Source organism: Anabrus simplex, chromosome X (assembly GCF_040414725.1).
Source record: "Anabrus simplex isolate iqAnaSimp1 chromosome X, ASM4041472v1, whole genome shotgun sequence".
NCBI lineage: Eukaryota > Metazoa > Arthropoda > Insecta > Orthoptera > Tettigoniidae > Anabrus > Anabrus simplex.
The window spans coordinates 44,267,456-44,285,983 of NC_090279.1; the positions used below are offsets into that span (position 1 = coordinate 44,267,456).

At 38.2% G+C, this 18,528-nt stretch overlaps 1 protein-coding gene across 1 annotated transcript in view; it reads right to left on the bottom strand.

Annotated features, from left to right (window-relative positions):
* Positions 1-10,591: 10,591 nt before the first annotated feature.
* LOC137503258 (zinc finger protein 568-like) overlaps positions 10,592-18,528 on the bottom strand; it is a 60,621-nt gene continuing 52,684 nt past the window's right edge. The window contains exon 2 of the mRNA XM_068230799.1: positions 10,592-10,620. Within this exon, the coding sequence (XP_068086900.1) occupies positions 10,592-10,620 (29 nt within the window). The remainder of the gene's footprint in view (positions 10,621-18,528) is intronic.

Here is an 18,528-nt window from a genome sequence, read left to right on the forward strand (position 1 = left end):
ACTCAATTTCGAGTGATAGTAGGGTAATTGCCTGCCATTATAATAAAAACTGTAATCTGTCTGGAGGTAGGAAAGGGGGGCGGCCATTTTAACGAAAACTCCCCAAATCGATTCTGTCCGCATAGTAGGCAATGGGGCCTGCAATTATAATGTAAACTTCCCAACCTGATTGTGAATGCCAGTAGGCAAGTGAGCCTGCCGTTATATCACAAATACGTAACAAACACTTTACATTGGAAACGTACGGGGACCTCCCCATGCTCTTTCTCGGATAACGCTAAGAGACATGCAATTTTAAAACTATCTTATTTACTGCATGTACACTATTTACTTCGATATTCGAATACAATGTAGAATACCGTAGCGAAGCACGGGTACATTCGCTAGTTATCTATATAAATAAAATTGTTTCTGTTTGTCTGTTTGTCTGTCTGTTTGTCTGTTCCACCATCACGTCGAAACGGCTGGATAGATCTCAACCAAACTTCATATTTAGAGTATACTGACCCCGGGGAAGGTTTCGATATGCATATCATTTTAAAATCTTTGAAAAGACGGGGATTTTATAGGAAAAACGGTTTTCCTCCATTTTCTCTTATACTATTATAGGCAAAATATCGAATTTGTCGTATAAGGACGAGACAAAGCTCAATTTAATCCTCTTGACGCAAAGAACAAAACTCGGTAAGCCCTACGGGCCCGAAAACCATGTTTTAAGGCCCTAAAACGAACCGTTACGGAGATATTGGCACCACACTACCCCTGCTCTAGGAATCGGATAAAGAAATGAACTGCCGTAACCATGGAAACGTCAGCTCCAGGATTCTAGAGCAGTGAGATTATGCATGTACGTTTGGGCATAGCTGTCAACAAAAATAGGTACAAATAAGACTTAATATCTGGGAAAAAAATATACTGTTGTGTAAGGCACTCATAGGACTCCTTTGGGCGGGGATGGAAAGGGGGTGAAGAACGAGTGTAAAAATCTATATAAATAAAATTGTTTCTGTTTGTCTGTCTGTTTGTCTGTTCCACCATCACGTCGAAACGGCTGGATAGATCTCAACCAAACTTCATATTTAGAGTATACTCATCCCGGGGAAGGTTTCGATATGCATATCATTTTAAAATCTTTGAATACACGGGGGGTTTATAGGAAAACCTGAATGGTTTTTCCACCATCACGTCGAAACGGCTGGATAGATCTCAACCAAACTTCATATTTAGAGTATACTCCTCCCAGGGAAGGTTTCGATATGCATATCATTTTAAAATCTTTGAATACACGGGGGGTTTATAGGAAAACAAGAATGGTTTTTCCACCATCACGTCGAAACGGCTGGATAGATCTCATCCAAACTTCGTATTTAGAGTATACTCCTCCCGGGGAAGGTTTCGATATGCATATCATTTTAAAATCTTTGAATACACGGGGGGTTTATGGGAAAACCAGAATGATTTTTCCACCATCACGTCGAAACGGCTGGATAGATCTCAACCAAATTTCATTTTTAGAGTATACTCATCCCGGGGAAAGTTTCGATATGCATATCATTTTAAAATCTTTGAATAGACGGGGGTTTATAGGAAAACCACAATGCTTTTTCCACCATCACGTCGAAACGGCTGGATAGATCTCAACCAAACTTCATATTTAGAGTATACTCCTCCCGGGGAAGGTTTTGATGTGCATATCATTTTAAACTCCTTGAAAACACGTTGGGGTTATAGGAAAACCAAAATGGTTTTTCCACCATCACGTCGAAACGGCTGGATAGATCTCAACCAAATTTCATATTTAGAGTATACTCATCCCGGGGAAAGTTTCGATATGCATATCATTTTAAAATCTTTGAATAGACGGGGGTTTATAGGAAAACCACAATGCCTTTTCCACCATCACGTCGAAACGGCTGGATAGATCTCAACCAAACTTCATATTTAGAGTATACTCCTCCCGGGGAAGGTTTTGATGTGCATATCATTTTAAACTCCTTGAAAACACGTTGGGGTTATAGGAAAACCAAAATGGTTTTTCCACCATCACGTCGAAACGGCTGGATAGATCTCAACCAAATATCATATTTAGAGAATACTCCTCCCGGGGAAGGTTTCGATATGCATATCATTTTAAAATCTTTGAATACACGGGGGGTTTATCGGAAAACCAGAATGGTTTTTCCACCATCACGTCGAAACGGCTCGATAGATATCAACCAAATTTCATATATACAGTATACTCATCCCGGGGAAGGTTTCGATATGCATGTCATTTTAAAATCTTTGAATACACGGGGGGTTTATAGGAAAACCAGAATGGTTTTTCCACCATCACGTCGAAACGGCTGGATAGATCTCAACCAAACTTCATATTTAGAGTATACTCATCCCGGGGAAGGTTTCGATATGCATATCATTTTAAAATCTTTGAATACACGGGGGGTTTATAAGAAAACCAGAATGGTTTTTCCACCGTCACGTCGAAACGGCTGGATAGATCTCAACCAAATTTCATATTTAGAGTATACTCATCCCGGGGAAGGTTTCGATATGCATATCATTTTAAAATCTTTGAATACACGGGGGGTTTATAGGAAAACCAGAATGGTTTTTCCACCATCACGTCGAAACGGCTGGATAGATCTCAACCAAATTTCATATTTAGAGTATACTCATCCCGGGGAAGGTTTCGATATGCATATCATTTTAAAATCTTTGAATACACGGGGGGTTTATAGGAAAATCAGAATGGTTTTTCCACCGTCACGTCGAAACGGCTGGATAGATCTCAACCAAATTTCATATTTAGAGTATACTCATCCCGGGGAAGGTTTCGATATGCATATCATTTTAAAATCTTTGAATACACGGGGGGTCTATAGGAAAACCAGAATGGTTTTTCCACCATCACGTCGAAACGGCTGGATAGATCTCAACCAAACTTCATATTTAGAGTATACTCTTCCCGGGGAAGGTTTCGATACGTATATCATTTTAAAATCTTTGAATACACGGGGGTTTATAGGAAAACCAGAATGGTTTTTCCACCATCACGTCGAAACGGCTGGATAGATCTCAACCAAATTTCAAATTTAGAGTATACTCATCCCGGGGAAGGTTTCGATATGCATATCATTTTAAAATCTTTGAATACACGGGGGTTTATAGGAAAACCAGAATGGTTTTACCACCATCACGTCGAAACGGCTGGATAGATCTCAACCAAATATCATATTTAGAGAATACTCCTCCCGGGGAAGGTTTCGATATGCATATCATTTTAAAATCTTTGAATACACGGGGGGTTTATCGGAAAACCAGAATGGTTTTTCCACCATCACGTCGAAACGGCTCGATAGATATCAACCAAATTTCATATATACAGTATACTCATCCCGGGAAAGGTTTCGATATGCATGTCATTTTAAAATCTTTGAATACACGGGGGGTTTATAGGAAAACCAGAATGGTTTTTCCACCATCACGTCGAAACGGCTGGATAGATCTCAACCAAACTTCATATTTAGAGTATACTCATCCCGGGGAAGGTTTCGATACGTATATCATTTTAAAATCTTTGAATACACCGGGGTTTATAGGAAAACCAGAATGGTTTTTCCACCATCACGTCGAAACGGCTGGATAGATCTCAACCAAATTTCAAATTTAGAGTATACTCATCCCGGGGAAGGTTTCGATATGCATATCATTTTAAAATCTTTGAATACACGGGGGTTTATAGGAAAACCAGAATGGTTTTACCACCATCACGTCGAAACGGCTGGATAGATCTCAACCAAACTTCATATTTAGAGTATACTCATCCCGGGGAAGGTTTCGATATGCATATCATTTTAAAATCTTTGAATAGACGGGGGTTTATAGGAAAACCAGAATGGTTTTTCCACCATCACGTCGAAACGGCTCGATAGATCTCAAACAAATTTCATATTTAGAGTATACTCATCCCGGGGAAGGTTTCGATATGCATATCATTTTAAAATCTTTGAATACACGGGGGGTTTATAGGAAAACCAGAATGGTTTTTCCACCATCACGTCGAAACGGCTCGATAGATCTCAACGAAATTTCATATTTAGAGTATACTCATCCCGGGGAAGGTTTCGATATGCATATCATTTTAAAATCTTTGAATAGACGGGGGTTTATAGGAAAACCAGAATGGTCTTTCCACCATCACGTCGAAACGGCTCGATAGATCTCAACTAAACTTCATATTTAGAGTGTATTCATCCCATGGAAGGTTTCAATATGCATATCATTTTAAAATCTTTCAATAGACGGGGGGTTTATATAGAAACCAGAATGGTTTTCCTCCATTTTCTCTTATACTATTGATTTTCTGTAAGCTTCGTTTACCGTACGTGAAACGTTTCTTCATTATAACCAACTTTCGTTATGTTCATAGTTTACCTTACTCTTTACATGACGGAGAAATTTACAATTTTCTGCTGGTACCATGCTCTGCATTGAGTAACCGACAGACCGACAACGAACCTACAGGTTACCATGGCAACGTCTCTGACTGCATGCCAGCAGGGAAGTAAGGTTTTGCCATTTTCCTCACCATGCTTTTAAATTCGTGGTTGTTCCTTAGGTAGAAGGCAGGAGAGGCGTCAATTGGCCTATCTGCGGGATATTGGCGGAATATCGTTGGATGTTATAACCGTAATAGATTAAGTAATAACACCATTAGTCATCTTCTTATTTTTTGTTTACCTAGGAATCACTGGACCTAAATTTCTCCTCTGTTACCGCTTTATTATATCCATAACTCACACTAGCATAATTTATTGAGGGTCATTTGATTTTCCAATACATTAACTAGGCATTTACATATTTGTCGTTTTCCGGCTGTCCTCAGTTATAATCCATTTTCTATTACTTTCAACTCTCTTAACTGTACTATTTTCTTCCTTAATTACGCCGTATGTACGCGAATGCTACAAACTACTGGATGTATTCCCACCAGTACTCATATTTAGAATACACCTGTCCTTGATAGGTTTTAGGGCAAATATTGTTTCTAAATCCCTGAACTGACTGGGGGTTTATACGAAACCGAAACAGTGATTTTGCACTTCCACAAAATATACACAACCAACGTTAATTTAAATCTACCTGCCTTGGTAGAAATTTTTTTCTAAACCTTTTTTCTCATGTGCATCATTTCGATATGAGGATTAATAAGGGAGATATCATTAACGGACCGTTTTTCTGTACAAGTCCCAACGGACTTAACTCTCGAGCGGGTGCGTGTAAAGCGTATTCCTTACAACTTGAAAACTACTGAAGACATTCGAACCAAAATTCATATTTAGCATCCGCCTGTCCAAAGGTAGGTTTTAAACGTAAATAACATTTCATGTTCCGGAATGGACTGGCGGTTTATAGGGAATCGAAATGGTGATTTTACTCTTCCACAATATATACAGAACAAGACCAACCTGACTGGAAATCGACCAAACGTGATGGAATTCTACCTCTAAACCTTTTTTTCATGTGCATTTTTTCGTCAGGAGGATTAATAAGGGAGATATCATGAATGGTCAGTTTTGCGGGTTAAGTCCAGCGGACATAGCCAAAAAGGTGTTTTACATGGAGCAGATTCCTTATCTACATAAATCAAATCGTAACGACTGTGTGCCTCTACACTGACTATTTTGGCGAAATTTTCGTACAGCTTTCCGTTTAAGGGGTAATATTGACCATCTGCATAATTTTTGGTTTAGTTTCCTGAAAGTCCTAATTTTTACCCGCCTCGCCCAAAATCCAGATTGCGGCATAATCTGCCAGAAGAAAAAGAAGATAATTGAAATTTGACAAAATTATACGTTTTAGCCTGTAACGAACGGAAAACATCCTAGATCATTAAATTTTTCACTTTTTATCCGCGAAGAATATAGAAATATGCAGGCAATTTTAATGATGGTGCAGACCTTCGGAAATTCCTATCACATAACTGATTGCACAATATTCGTTCAATTTGGAATGATCTACAACCTTGGTCTTATGACTTTTTGCCGTATCTGTATCCCTTTTACGTTTGATTTTTCTCTATTAATGGATGTTAAGTCAATTTGGAATTTTCACATGCATAATTCATACCTTCGATTACTTATATGAAATACAGAATCATCAAACTCTTCACGAAAATTGGCCCACCCAGTAGCCATATATCAGCCAAATGCTATGTATGTAGCTGTCACATAATTATCCGAAAAGTAATGTAATGTGAGATAATCTTACAAGAACGTTACCCTGTTCCACGTTTCTAACTCAATCTGACCCAAGAATAGATGACATATCATAGGACCAGGCATTTAGGCCACTAAATCCGGCGTGTCTTATGGTATAATCCTTTGTCGATATGACGTACGTTTAGTAGCAGTTAATCTGTAAATGAAGGTCTTCAATATTGTAAACACGCATATACTTTCGTATGTCGATTTGTAGTGATCGAGAAAGGGTTGGTCTGCTATTGTAATCAGTACTCCCCACACCGACTTTGTGTGTCATACCTTGACTGGCAGTATGAAAGGGTTCCTTCTCCAACTCCTGTGTAACTGTCATTAGTAAGGAAGGTCTACAATTGTAATGAATAGTTCACTTCTCGATTTGACTTGCAGAAGGCAAGTGAGCATGCAGTTTTGTTTAAAACTCCCCTACCCGATTGTGTTTGGCAGTAGGCAAGGGTGCCCGCCATTATAAAGAAATGTCCTCATGTAAAATGTGACTGGCATTAGGCATAGTGGCCTGCTATTTTGATGGAAACTCACCAACTTGGTGTGACTGGCAGTAAGCTGGCTGGAAGTAGGAAAATGGGCCTGGCATTATAATGATAACTGCACAACTCAGTTTCGAGTGATAGTAGGGTAATTGCCTGCCATTATAATAAAAACTGTAATCTGTCTGGAAGTAGGAAAGGGGGGCAGCCATTTTAACGAAAACTCCCCAAATCGATTCTGTGCGCATAGTAGGCAATGGGGCCTGCAGTTATAATGTAAACTTCCCAACTCGATTGTGAATGGCAGTAGGCAAGTGAGCCTGTCGTTATATCACAAATCCATAACAAACACTTTACATTGGAAACAACGTACGGGGACCTCCCCATGCTCTTTCTCGGATAACGCTAAGAGACATGCAATTTTAAAACAATCTTATTTACTACATGCACACTATTTACTTCGATATTCGAATACAATGTAGAATACCGTAGCGAAGCACGGGTACATTCGCTAGTGTAATAATAAACGAAGGCAAAGGCCCCAAACAATGGATAGTATGTGACAAGAAAACGTCAACAGAACGGCATATATTAACTTAAATGTCGCCCAGCAAAATTAAATTTTTTGCAGACTCGATGTTATTAAAAGCATAGTAAGAATAATTATAATTACAGTTTTAGACGATAGTACGAAATTACTTTTAACTTTTAAACAGCTCGCCAAAAGCTTAGATAATATTGAATGGAGGGGGCTTTGGATAATGCCAGATGCATACGTGAGGTGTTTCAATTAAAGTCGAGAACAACGCAAAAAACGATCCGATACAAATCGTCAGGCAGCAAACGCAATAGCAACACAGTTAGAAGGCAAATTCAAACAAGCAAGAAAATTAGGAAGGAAAACACACATCAAAATTAATAAAATAATAATCACGAAGAATGAATCAATGACAATCAAGCACGAACGATAAGACAATAAATTTAAACAACTCACACAAAACACAACCTCATAGACGCATCACTAGCGATTCCAAATTCCAACATAATTTAATTATATTTACATTTAGAAATTTAGTAGATAACCAATACAAGAACATTTTGTTTACCAAAGTTCACAACCGACGTTGCCAAAAAGAACACAGTTCAATTAAATAAAGAAATGTCGTTAGGATCAATAAAATTATAGGCCAAATATACGGTAAGATTTCTTACTTCTAATCATCCGCGGTCTTAAAAGATCTGCCGTAATAATTATGATTTTCCAGTACTTACATTTTGTAACGGTCGACACTCACAATACGTTCTATTTACACAAATAAATCAAACTTTAGGTTGGAGCTCACAGATATATAAGAAAAAAGACACAAAGGCGTAGCCTTAGTCGCCCCATACTTAACCAGAAGTATTCCACTCCATTTGTAACACGCTCCGGGTATCCCAAAATGTCTTCCCATCTTTGAAAGGTGGCACTTAAGCACTTTATGCAGCAGGAGAGTTTGGATGCCTTTTCCTCTCATTGGTAAGTTTAAACATCATTCTCAGAAACATTAAATTTACTTTTGTTTTCCTTCATAACTAAAATATTTTTGAGTTATCCTGATGAAAATTTGTATGCGTATTGTGACATTTTAGGTCTATTGTAATTGGCAGTGAATTTTATGTGACCGGACTGTACGCCATGTGTTCCGCGCAGAGTGTCGGCGGCGGAACCTAAAGGGATGACTTCTTTTTTCTTTTTGTATAACCTGTTGTGGGGTGAAAGACAATGTTGTCACCGCAAGAGAAGACGGGAACTCTCTATCCACGAGAAGTACTACATTCAAAATATTTCGTAATATCACAACTTCAGATTCGACGTGTTAATAAACATTCTCCAACAAGCTTTGGTATCACATTTCAGGAAGGCATAAATAATAATATTTGGAAATTAAATTAATTGTGGAATTAATTAACTAATTAATTAACCCTTTTGGACCCAACCCCATTAAAAATTTGTTTTCACAGTTTATCTTTATTTATTTATTTATTTATTGACATCATTTTAGACTGCAAAACACATTTAAAAGAAAATTACATATACTAATATCTTAAAAAATGGATGTTCCCATTTGGGAACAATGGTCCCACACAATAGCTCTATTGAGTCCAGTCTTCTTATCTTGCACTGTGGAACAATGGTGAGCAGTGAAGGTGCAACAGGACTGGAATCTGTGCACTACAAGCTGGTACGAGATGGTGTGCTCCACCGGTTCTCTGTACAAAAGAAAGTGATCCTGAAGGTCCAGTTCTAGGAGATGGTGGAGTGGATGTAAACATACCCCTGACTAGCATTCTGGTGAAAACAAGGTGGTCCAGCTTTGACTCTGGAGAGAGCAGTGTGTGGATCCGCCAAGCAGCAATTCTCAGCATACTGATGCAATTCATGAGTATAGGCCAGTACCATTTTTGACGTTATTACCGGCCTATACTGCGAAGTAAAACGGTCAAGTAAATCCACTCCACCCATATACTTGTTGAAAGGTTTTATTAAAAGAGGCTGGGTAACTTGTATATGCTTTTTCTGACTTTGGTTATACCGTTTCACCTGCTGGGTAGGATGCACTTAATCAAAATTTGTTGCAACACAAACAACTTTATTGTCTTTCCACTTTGCTGCGAGGACCCTTCCATCAGTTCTAAAGTCGTATGTTCCGCGAATGGACTTGTCTGTTGAGGTAATATTCTGGAGAGGGCAGTTCTTGAGTCTCACCTCGCCCACTGTTCCCGTAGCCCTGAATCCAAGAAGACGTAATTCAGCCAAGAGATCATATGACGTGAAAAAGTTATCCATGAACACAATATGACATGACGGGTTGAGTACACAGCTCAACATATTTTTCACCACTTTAGTACCCAAAGGAATACCAGATTTCTGATTATTGATGTCTCTACCACAATATGGATCAATATTGAATGGATATTCAGGAGATGAACATAACATCCAAAGTTTGAATCCGAATCTGATCGGTTTACCCCGCAGGAACATTTTGCAACTATGGCGCCCATAGTAAGGTACCATTTGTTCATCCACACTCAATTCTCATTCAAAAATCCCGAACTGTTGTAAAGATTCATTCACTGCCTGAATGAGAGGTCTCACTTTTACCATTTTGTCTCCAGGTGTCAGGTCTTCATTGTTGGCAACATGAATGTTTCTTTTCATCGCCTGAAATTTGTTACGACTCATTTGCCTTGAAGCAAATGGAACAGAAACATCTTCTGCCTTTGACCAATACAATTTTTCTCGTGATAAAGAATGATATCCGGACATAAATATTATTCCAAATTTTTTTTGCACATCTCTTTATCACAGTAAAAATTAGTCATATTGTATATGCGTATCTTTTCATTTCCCTTACAAACATGTCCAAAATATGATTATTGAAAAAATAACGGAATAGGGAAAACGGCTGCAGTCCTACAAGGTGAGGATGACTTTGTTCCAAACTGTCAATAGGAGTTTCTTATAGATTGGCTATATATTTTTCCGACTTCTTCCATTGCGGTGTAATTCTCTCTCTCTTGCCTTTACTACTTGCCGTTTTACTGGAAATGCGTGGATCTTTTTCAGACCTAGCCCTCTTAGAATGCGATTCACCGCCATCATCAGTATCATCTTCAGTAGCATGGTGTAGTTCCACCTCTCCACACACTTCTGCAGGCAGATCTTGCTCATCGGTGCATGTTACGTCATCGTCACCAGCTTCATCATCTGTCAAGTTCCCATCTCCTCCTTCAGGGGGCATTATAACAATATCTACTTCACCCTGTAGATTGTCATTTTCTAATTCTTCTAAAATCTCTTCAAGTTTCAGGAATTTCTTGAAAGACATCTGAAATAAGGGAGAAACGAACTTATATGAAAAACGTGAAGTGAAGCGGATGTTACATCGAACCGGTTATATGTACGAAAAAGTCATAGAAGTTTTACTGATTAAATCCGGAGAAAATGAGCATTGATAATGCGTTTGAATTTCTCACTAATCTTACTAATACAGATGTTCAAATGTGATAAATGTTTAGGTTGTCAGTGGAAATGTTACTGTGTCATACAGGAAATACACTATATGCAAGGTCCCATTGTTCCCATTTGGGAACAACAAAAATGAATCCTTTACCATCCCCCCATGTATCGTGTTCTTAATATTTACTTTGGCACATTGTAAACTCCGGAGATAAAAAACATATTTGTCACTGATTTTTTAAACAAATATTATAACTTACTTCAAACGTAAGTAAGAACGAAGTCTGAAGACATTCGGCTGCAGCATGAATATACAACAACAAAATGACTGATGTCGGTACTGTATAAAACCTGGAACAGAGTTGGACCTCTCAAACGGAATTCAACACTAGGCGCGAGTAACAATAGAACAGCCTTAACTTAGCTTATTGTTTTCTGACAAGAATAAGAAATCATGTTCCGATTTGGGAACAATTGGATCAAATAGGTTAACAAGATATTAGGGGACATGTTAATTACAACGTCGAGGAATTCAGGACGTCAATCGAATCACGAGGTATGACGTCAGAGCTCAGAATATAGGTGGCGAACCAAACTAGGATTTTCTTACTCTTGCTTATCTGCTGGCTACGCGTGTTTCTCGGAAGCTCACTACGCAGGGAGGTCTTTTATAGACCTGGACAGCTGTTACTTGCACCACGAGGAGAACAGTGTCATTTCTTGGCAGTTTAACAGACCATCTACAATCATAAGAGACGTCAATAGTGTCTGGGAAGAAAGTTCGAATCATTACATGTCAACTGTGAAACCACGAGTGGGGAATTTGTACTAACATTTTTGTGAAAGTTTCAGTGAACATCAAGCAGTACCAGTTCGATACCGGTCAAGGCAATGAAGACCTACAGTAAGAAATTCGTGTGCCCCGGAGACACCGCCCACATCAGGATGCAGTACTAAAAGACGGGACCAATGCCGACAGCGTCCTAATGCCATGAATCCAGCCTAGAAGGAGACCAGGGTCAACAAGACATCCAAGTTAAGTCGACATTACATTTATACTGGGTATTATCTGTTCTATGTAGCTGTAATAAGTAGTTAAGTTTCTTCTTGAAGGGATTATTGATTGAACAGTAGTTTGAGTAGATTTCTAGTATCTTTACCATGTCATTTTCTTGTGTTATACGACGTTGAATTTGTATTTTATCCTACTATTCGATTTTAAAGTGCGTGATGACGGTATGTCAACATCATCGACCACGCGGGTTTCAATAAGTCATGTCATCGGACAAGTATCTGATTTAAATATCAGCCATCAGCTAACCTTTAAGGAATTTTACATTTCCATTCAATTACTATAATATTGAGGATTGTGTACGCGTGATATTTTTATTCTTCGGAATTTATTTCTCCTATATTTTACCGAAAGTGGTTGCCACGTTTTTTATGAGGGAGCAGGCTCATCTGACATATTAATGCTACGCTAACGATACAGATTGCTTTCTTTTGGATCCGATTTCATACTTTTAAGGGAGGATATTGTCTGATTGTTATATTTACGTGAGGTTCCAGTCATTTATGAGAATTTTCCCGTGATATTTTTGACGGGTGTGGCGAATTATTTTCGATATTGTACCTCTCACGTTGTGCCACGTGGAGAAATGTTGCATGGATTATGGTGATTTTATGTGCTATTTGGGGGCGAATCTTCGCGTCTCTATGATCAGAAGCACATGCAATCTATTTTCTGTGATGTTGTGTGCAACGATGAATGGATATTTAGGAATAATTTATCGTCATTTTTGATGTATTTGCGAGTAGTTGTTTTCGTGAGAGAACCATAGGCGATAGCGTCTTCATAAAATATTATTGAACCACGAGGTAAACCACATGTCTTCCTACAAAATAAAATTGAGCGTATGAGATTGTTAGAGCATTTTGTCGTACTGGATGAGCGTCATCGCAATAATATCCAAATCGTAGCTGCGTAATATTACTCAATTCCTGAGGTTTGATAAATTTTGGTAACGTCCTGAGTTCGATGTAGATATTGACGATATTATCAGTCACCATTACCCAGACTATTTGTACCTGATGGATTATTTCTATGTGCAAGCCATTATTTACGGGAGTCTTCCATTTCCATAAAATGGACGTATAACTTGTGGACGTGTGTGTATATTTGTAAAATAGTACCCTTAGATGTAGTTGGTTCCAATTCTTTCCTTGGTGGATGAGGGTAATGAGAGACTTATTACGTGCATTTTATTTTGTTATTTCCACAGGTTGAGTGATCTTATTTTTGATATGAATTTTTGATGTGTGTGTTACCACCGTTGTTCTGCGTTTCGGCGTTGTGTTAAGGTCATGACACTTGGTTAAAATTTAATTTAATTTTTTTCCTCTTTCTTGCTTACTTTTATCACGTAAAGTCACGTGTGTTCTGAGGTTACACTGAAGAGATAATCACTGAAAGGTCGCTTTAAATTGGAGAAATAATTAGCAAATGAAATTAATTTGTTAATTATAAATTTTTTGTATTTCATCTTTTTGACCAGTCATGTAACTTAAGCATTTAAAATCTTGTTCCAGAATTTCCGGCATGATTTGACATGCGTACGAGCATAATTCTCTAACAAAATCAAATTTAACATTCGATAAAATATGACTTTCATGAAAACAATGTGTGTCAGAATTAATAAGAATTCATTAACATGTACCATCCCATTTGCTTTAATTTTTGGATGTACAGCAAGAGTTAACGTAAAATTAAAACTTTTAGTGATCGTCTCATACAATCGTAATTCTTAGAAGGACGGAATTATTTTGTAATAAATCATCCACCATTAATGTGTATTTCGACGGTTCATTATTTACTGATATCAGTCCATTTCCTTGATCCACACCATCTTCTTGTGGAACATGTCAATCCCTTACTGCGCACCCCTGAGGGTGTCTTATGTTTCTAATGTGTTAGTCGTGGCTTAAACGGGCAGAATATGTAGTTTTTGCTTCTTAACAAATGAACTAGAACCATTGCTCTAACTTTTGTTTTTGGTATTTTTTGGGGAGAAAATACTTCAAGGGAATGCCAAAAATTAAACTACTCCTATAAAAAAAGGAGAATAAATAATATTTCAAAGGATAACCTAAGGATCTTAGTTCACATTGTTAACACAAGCATAGTAAATATTCTAAAACAATCATATTCCAGTAATATGAAAATTTGTAGAAATTATCAAGGAAAAGCATAATGAATGTAGAAATTAGTCCAGAATTTTGAAAATTAATTTTTATTAACATGGGACAATTGCAAATGTTCAAACGGAATACTAAAGAAGAAGGACAGTACTATGAGTGTGTTAAATTTCATTTCAACAGAACATAGTGTTACAGAGAAATAAAAGGTTAAATGTTGTAGATTATTATACTTGTAAAAGTGTACCTTCCCCCTTACCCCATTTTTTGTGTTCTATCATAACAGGAGCATTGTCGGAGCAGAAAGCCACACAGTTTTCAGTTGGTATGTTATGAGAGTTCAGCTGTGTTTACATCAGCTTACTTATGTTTCGCCCTGTTGAGCCGCCTTCTAACGCTGGTATGGATAGCACAATGCTCACTACTTTTCCCTGAGGATTATCGGAGAATGTAACAACAATAGGATTCAACTTGGCATTCGTATACTATCTTCCATCCGTTGTCAAAGAAAATGGTCCGTTCTGAAGGCACATAACTTCAGATGGTGCATTTTTGCCATTTTATTTAAAAAGCATGTCGTTTTCGTGCGACCACAAATGTATTTCTTTGCAACTTCTGATGTGGGAAACATCTTAAATAAAGCACCAGCATGATCAGCCGCACTTAAAGGCACATTGCATTCCACCAAAAACGGAAGTAAACAGAAACTCGGCCCTAATTACGTCACTGTCAACGTCTCCAGACTTGGCAAAAATGTTGTTGATTTTCTTGTTATCTTCCTTCGATTTAACGTAACATAGGTGTTTACCGCACTTCACATGATCACCTAAATCATTTCTTCCACCGTGTTCAATATTAATATCACACCCAAATACAGTGCAAAGGCAAATTTTTCTACCTTTCTTGATTTTAGTAAACACGGAAAGCAACAGAATATGATTCTTTAAATGTCTGGAAATACTGTATCTTGTTGGATTTATTCATGATAATCTACAATAGGAATATAGTGTATGAAAATGTTCGAGAAAATGTCTCTATATCCACTGAAGCATCGAAAGGAACCTGGATCACTGAACGTCACATAAAATTATAACATAAACATTCAAGGCAGGCCAACACTTCATTAAAACATGGCAAATCACACAAAGTCTTAAACTATTAAATGAACACGACGCCAACCTCGTGAACGAAGAATATGCACATGGTAAGGACATACACACGTGGAACGAATGTAATTACTCTTCTTCATTTTTATAATTTAATGGGCTGCGCGAATAGCGATATACCCAGTCAATGGAACGAGTATAATTAGTCCAACGAATACAGTGAACTGCGAGGCACTAAGTTATAACAAAAGAACTCGAACACTTCATTAAAGCATATCATAATCTTAGAAGGCCAACAAACAACAACAATCACGTGGTCAAAGAATATATGTTAAATCACAACAAGCGAATGGAGCGGAACAAAGAATTTGCAGAGCAGAGTCCGTCGACACCTAAGATTCACTCGGAAGATCTGTTATCCTGGCTTTAAATTCAATTCCATTAACGATACAAACATCACATAGTTAAAAATACCGATCATATCATAGAATGTGTTATCGACTATCGTGGATTTGCCTTCGACCAAGACCGAGCGTGCTTCGACCCACGCAAACAATCGGTTGTACGGAAGTGGATCAATTATCGAATGTCACTAGTTCGGATTTACGTAAAAAATTAGAAGAGTATGGATCATTGGTATCAGCCAGGACTCTGAGGCGAGAGCTGTTTTATGCTGGAATGAGAGCAAGACGACCTCAATAAAAATCGAGGATTACCCTTGCTGTGGCTGGAAAGAGGTTCCGGAATTGGGCATCTGATGACTGGAATCAGGCAAGTCCATGACAATTCCTGTAATTCGTAAATATAATTGATTATTCCATGTTTACCCAATCTGACTGATGTAACCGTACAGTACAGTACAAGTATGAAATTTGTATTTGAAACTGTACAGTTTATTGTATTTAATGCTACGCTTATTGATTTTATTTATTTCCGGTTTGTTTTATTGACGAATCGGAATTCAGGTCGAAGGAGGGCGAAGTCAATATGTTAGAAGAAAAGGAGGAGAAGAATTCCATCTACACTGTGTGAAGCAGAGAGTGAAGCATCCAACTTCAGCGATGGTCTGGAGTGCGCTTTCTTGGTACGGAGGTGGACGAATATATATTGTAGAAGGAACTATGAGACGTGAACAGTATAGTATTAAGAACCCGTTTGGTACCTCAGGTTCAAGAGTGGTTTGTCCAAAGTGATATATTTTTAATCATGATGGGACTCGTTGCCATAAAGCGAAGGAAGTAATTTGATTTTTAAGGGAAAACAATACGAATGTGCTTGATAGGCCTAGAAACAGACCAGACATGAACCCCACAGAAAATCTTTGGGCGATAGCAAAGAAAAATCCGAAAAACAAATAAAACAAAAAATGGCCTGATTGAGAAGCTCGTTCAGATCTGATTTCATGATGACGATTTAAGGAGTCAGTGTAAAATAATGATTGAGGGTACGCCCAGTCGATTTAAGTCACTCACGAAAGCTAAGGGGATGTAACAAGTACTAAAGTCATCAACTTAAAAATGGTAACATTATATGTGTTCAATTTTCAATTTTTTCATGTCTACTCTAAAAATGTGGCCACGTCTTTATAGTCACCCATTTAGCCACTATTTCATTTTGCCCACCTGCACTAAATTTTGTCAAGCTCTACCCTAACAAAATCCTAAGAAATGTCAATCGTGATACTTTTGACCTCCTGAATCTAATATATCTTGCTGGAATGTACAAGATAAGCTTCAGTGGAATAATGTATCTGAAACCTAACGAACCAGTTGGTAATTTCGTAAATGTGTATGATATATTCAGAAAGATTAAATTCCAAGAGCTTGCATACAACACCACTCAAGACGACTAGTGAGTAATTATTGGCTGCTACGTTAATCCCTCTTTCATCTGGTACAGCTGCTTAATACATACACTAACCAAAAGCACTACAGATTTGGTCCTATATCTCAACAAATTGACTTTCGTATATGCCCAGAAATGTTACCAATCGCAGCAGCATTTCTAGTTTTCAATATTTGTTTCTTATTTTCAATATCTTCTTTTATCGAAGGTCCATGTGAACATTGCAAAGTAATTTCAAAGGATTGGGTGAAACTATCAACTGCCTCAGGTACTGCAAAAGGACATGACCATACCATTAGTAACATATCCTATGTCTTACGAGTGACGGGTGCGATGCTCATTTGCTGGTGAACGGTGTCTTTCTTACGTGATGCAGGACTGCGATTCCCATCGACTAATGGAGTATACACATTTCCATGTTGTATAATTGCTACTCCATACCTTTCTCAGTCTGTCGACATTCAACACCGTACACAGCAACAGGACGTAGTACCATGCAGTATATTCCGGACTTCAGATGTAGTGGCATCCTTCAGTCACAGAGTATGCCTCTGACTTCGCGTCATCTCATCCATGCTGCCTTTTTCATAATTCGCACTTCAACAACTACCCCACTAACAGAGTGTAGCCAAAATCCTAGATACCTGAATCAACTTGAATGGAGCCATTGGACGGTTCGGATGATAAAAGGTATTCACTCTTACTTTTTTCATTCTAAGCTTTTTAGAAACAGGTATACTTATCTTCACATTGATCCTGCAGTCCGTTTCTGGGTTTGTCAGAAAGTGAAACATCATCTGCATAAATTAGAGTCGTAGGAACACTCCTTTGCAGGTCCCATGTGGTGGTGTCCATGCTGAGGACAAAGGACAATGGGGACAGAGTGGAACATTGGCGTACACATCAACATTCACTGAGAAGCTCTCCGAGACGTTTGGCAACGCAACATACACAACCTCTCGTGTTCGTGTATAGCATCTTGATCCAAGTTATAAGCATTTCTGGAACACCATGGTCACGAGTGCAGACGAGATCACACGGTGTGGAACACGGTCGAAAGTCATTTCAAGATCAAGGAAGACAAAGTACACTGCCTGCGGATGCTCTAAGTGATTTTCAATTAGCATTCTGGCAGTGAGAATTGGATGAGTTGTTCCAGCACCCTTAATGAAGATGCACTGGTTAGCAATAATGCCGACGATTTCACGCAGTCAATAATGAAGGATACTCTCAAAGGTCTTCTCATGTGCAATTGGGGGCAATTTGGACGGTAATGTGCACATTCTGCTGGATAGTTATTTTGCTTAAAAATGGAACAAGGATGTTTGTAGCCCAATGACTGCGAACAGAGCCAGAGTCAACACTGGCACTGAACACGCTTGTCAGCCAGTTGATAATGAGCTCTTAAAATGGCTAAAAATTCCAGAGGTTCCTGGAAGTTCATCTGGTTCTAGCGCTTTTTCTTTCTTTATACTCTTAATGGGACTGTCGACATTTTTGGTGTGATGGATAAGATGGGTCTTATCATCTGCCATACGGTGATGTGGGAATTCAAAGCAGGAAATCCCTACAAATGTTTTTGACTTTTGAAGATTTCTTGTTTGTCCTGTAATCACTGGTCATTTTTGCCT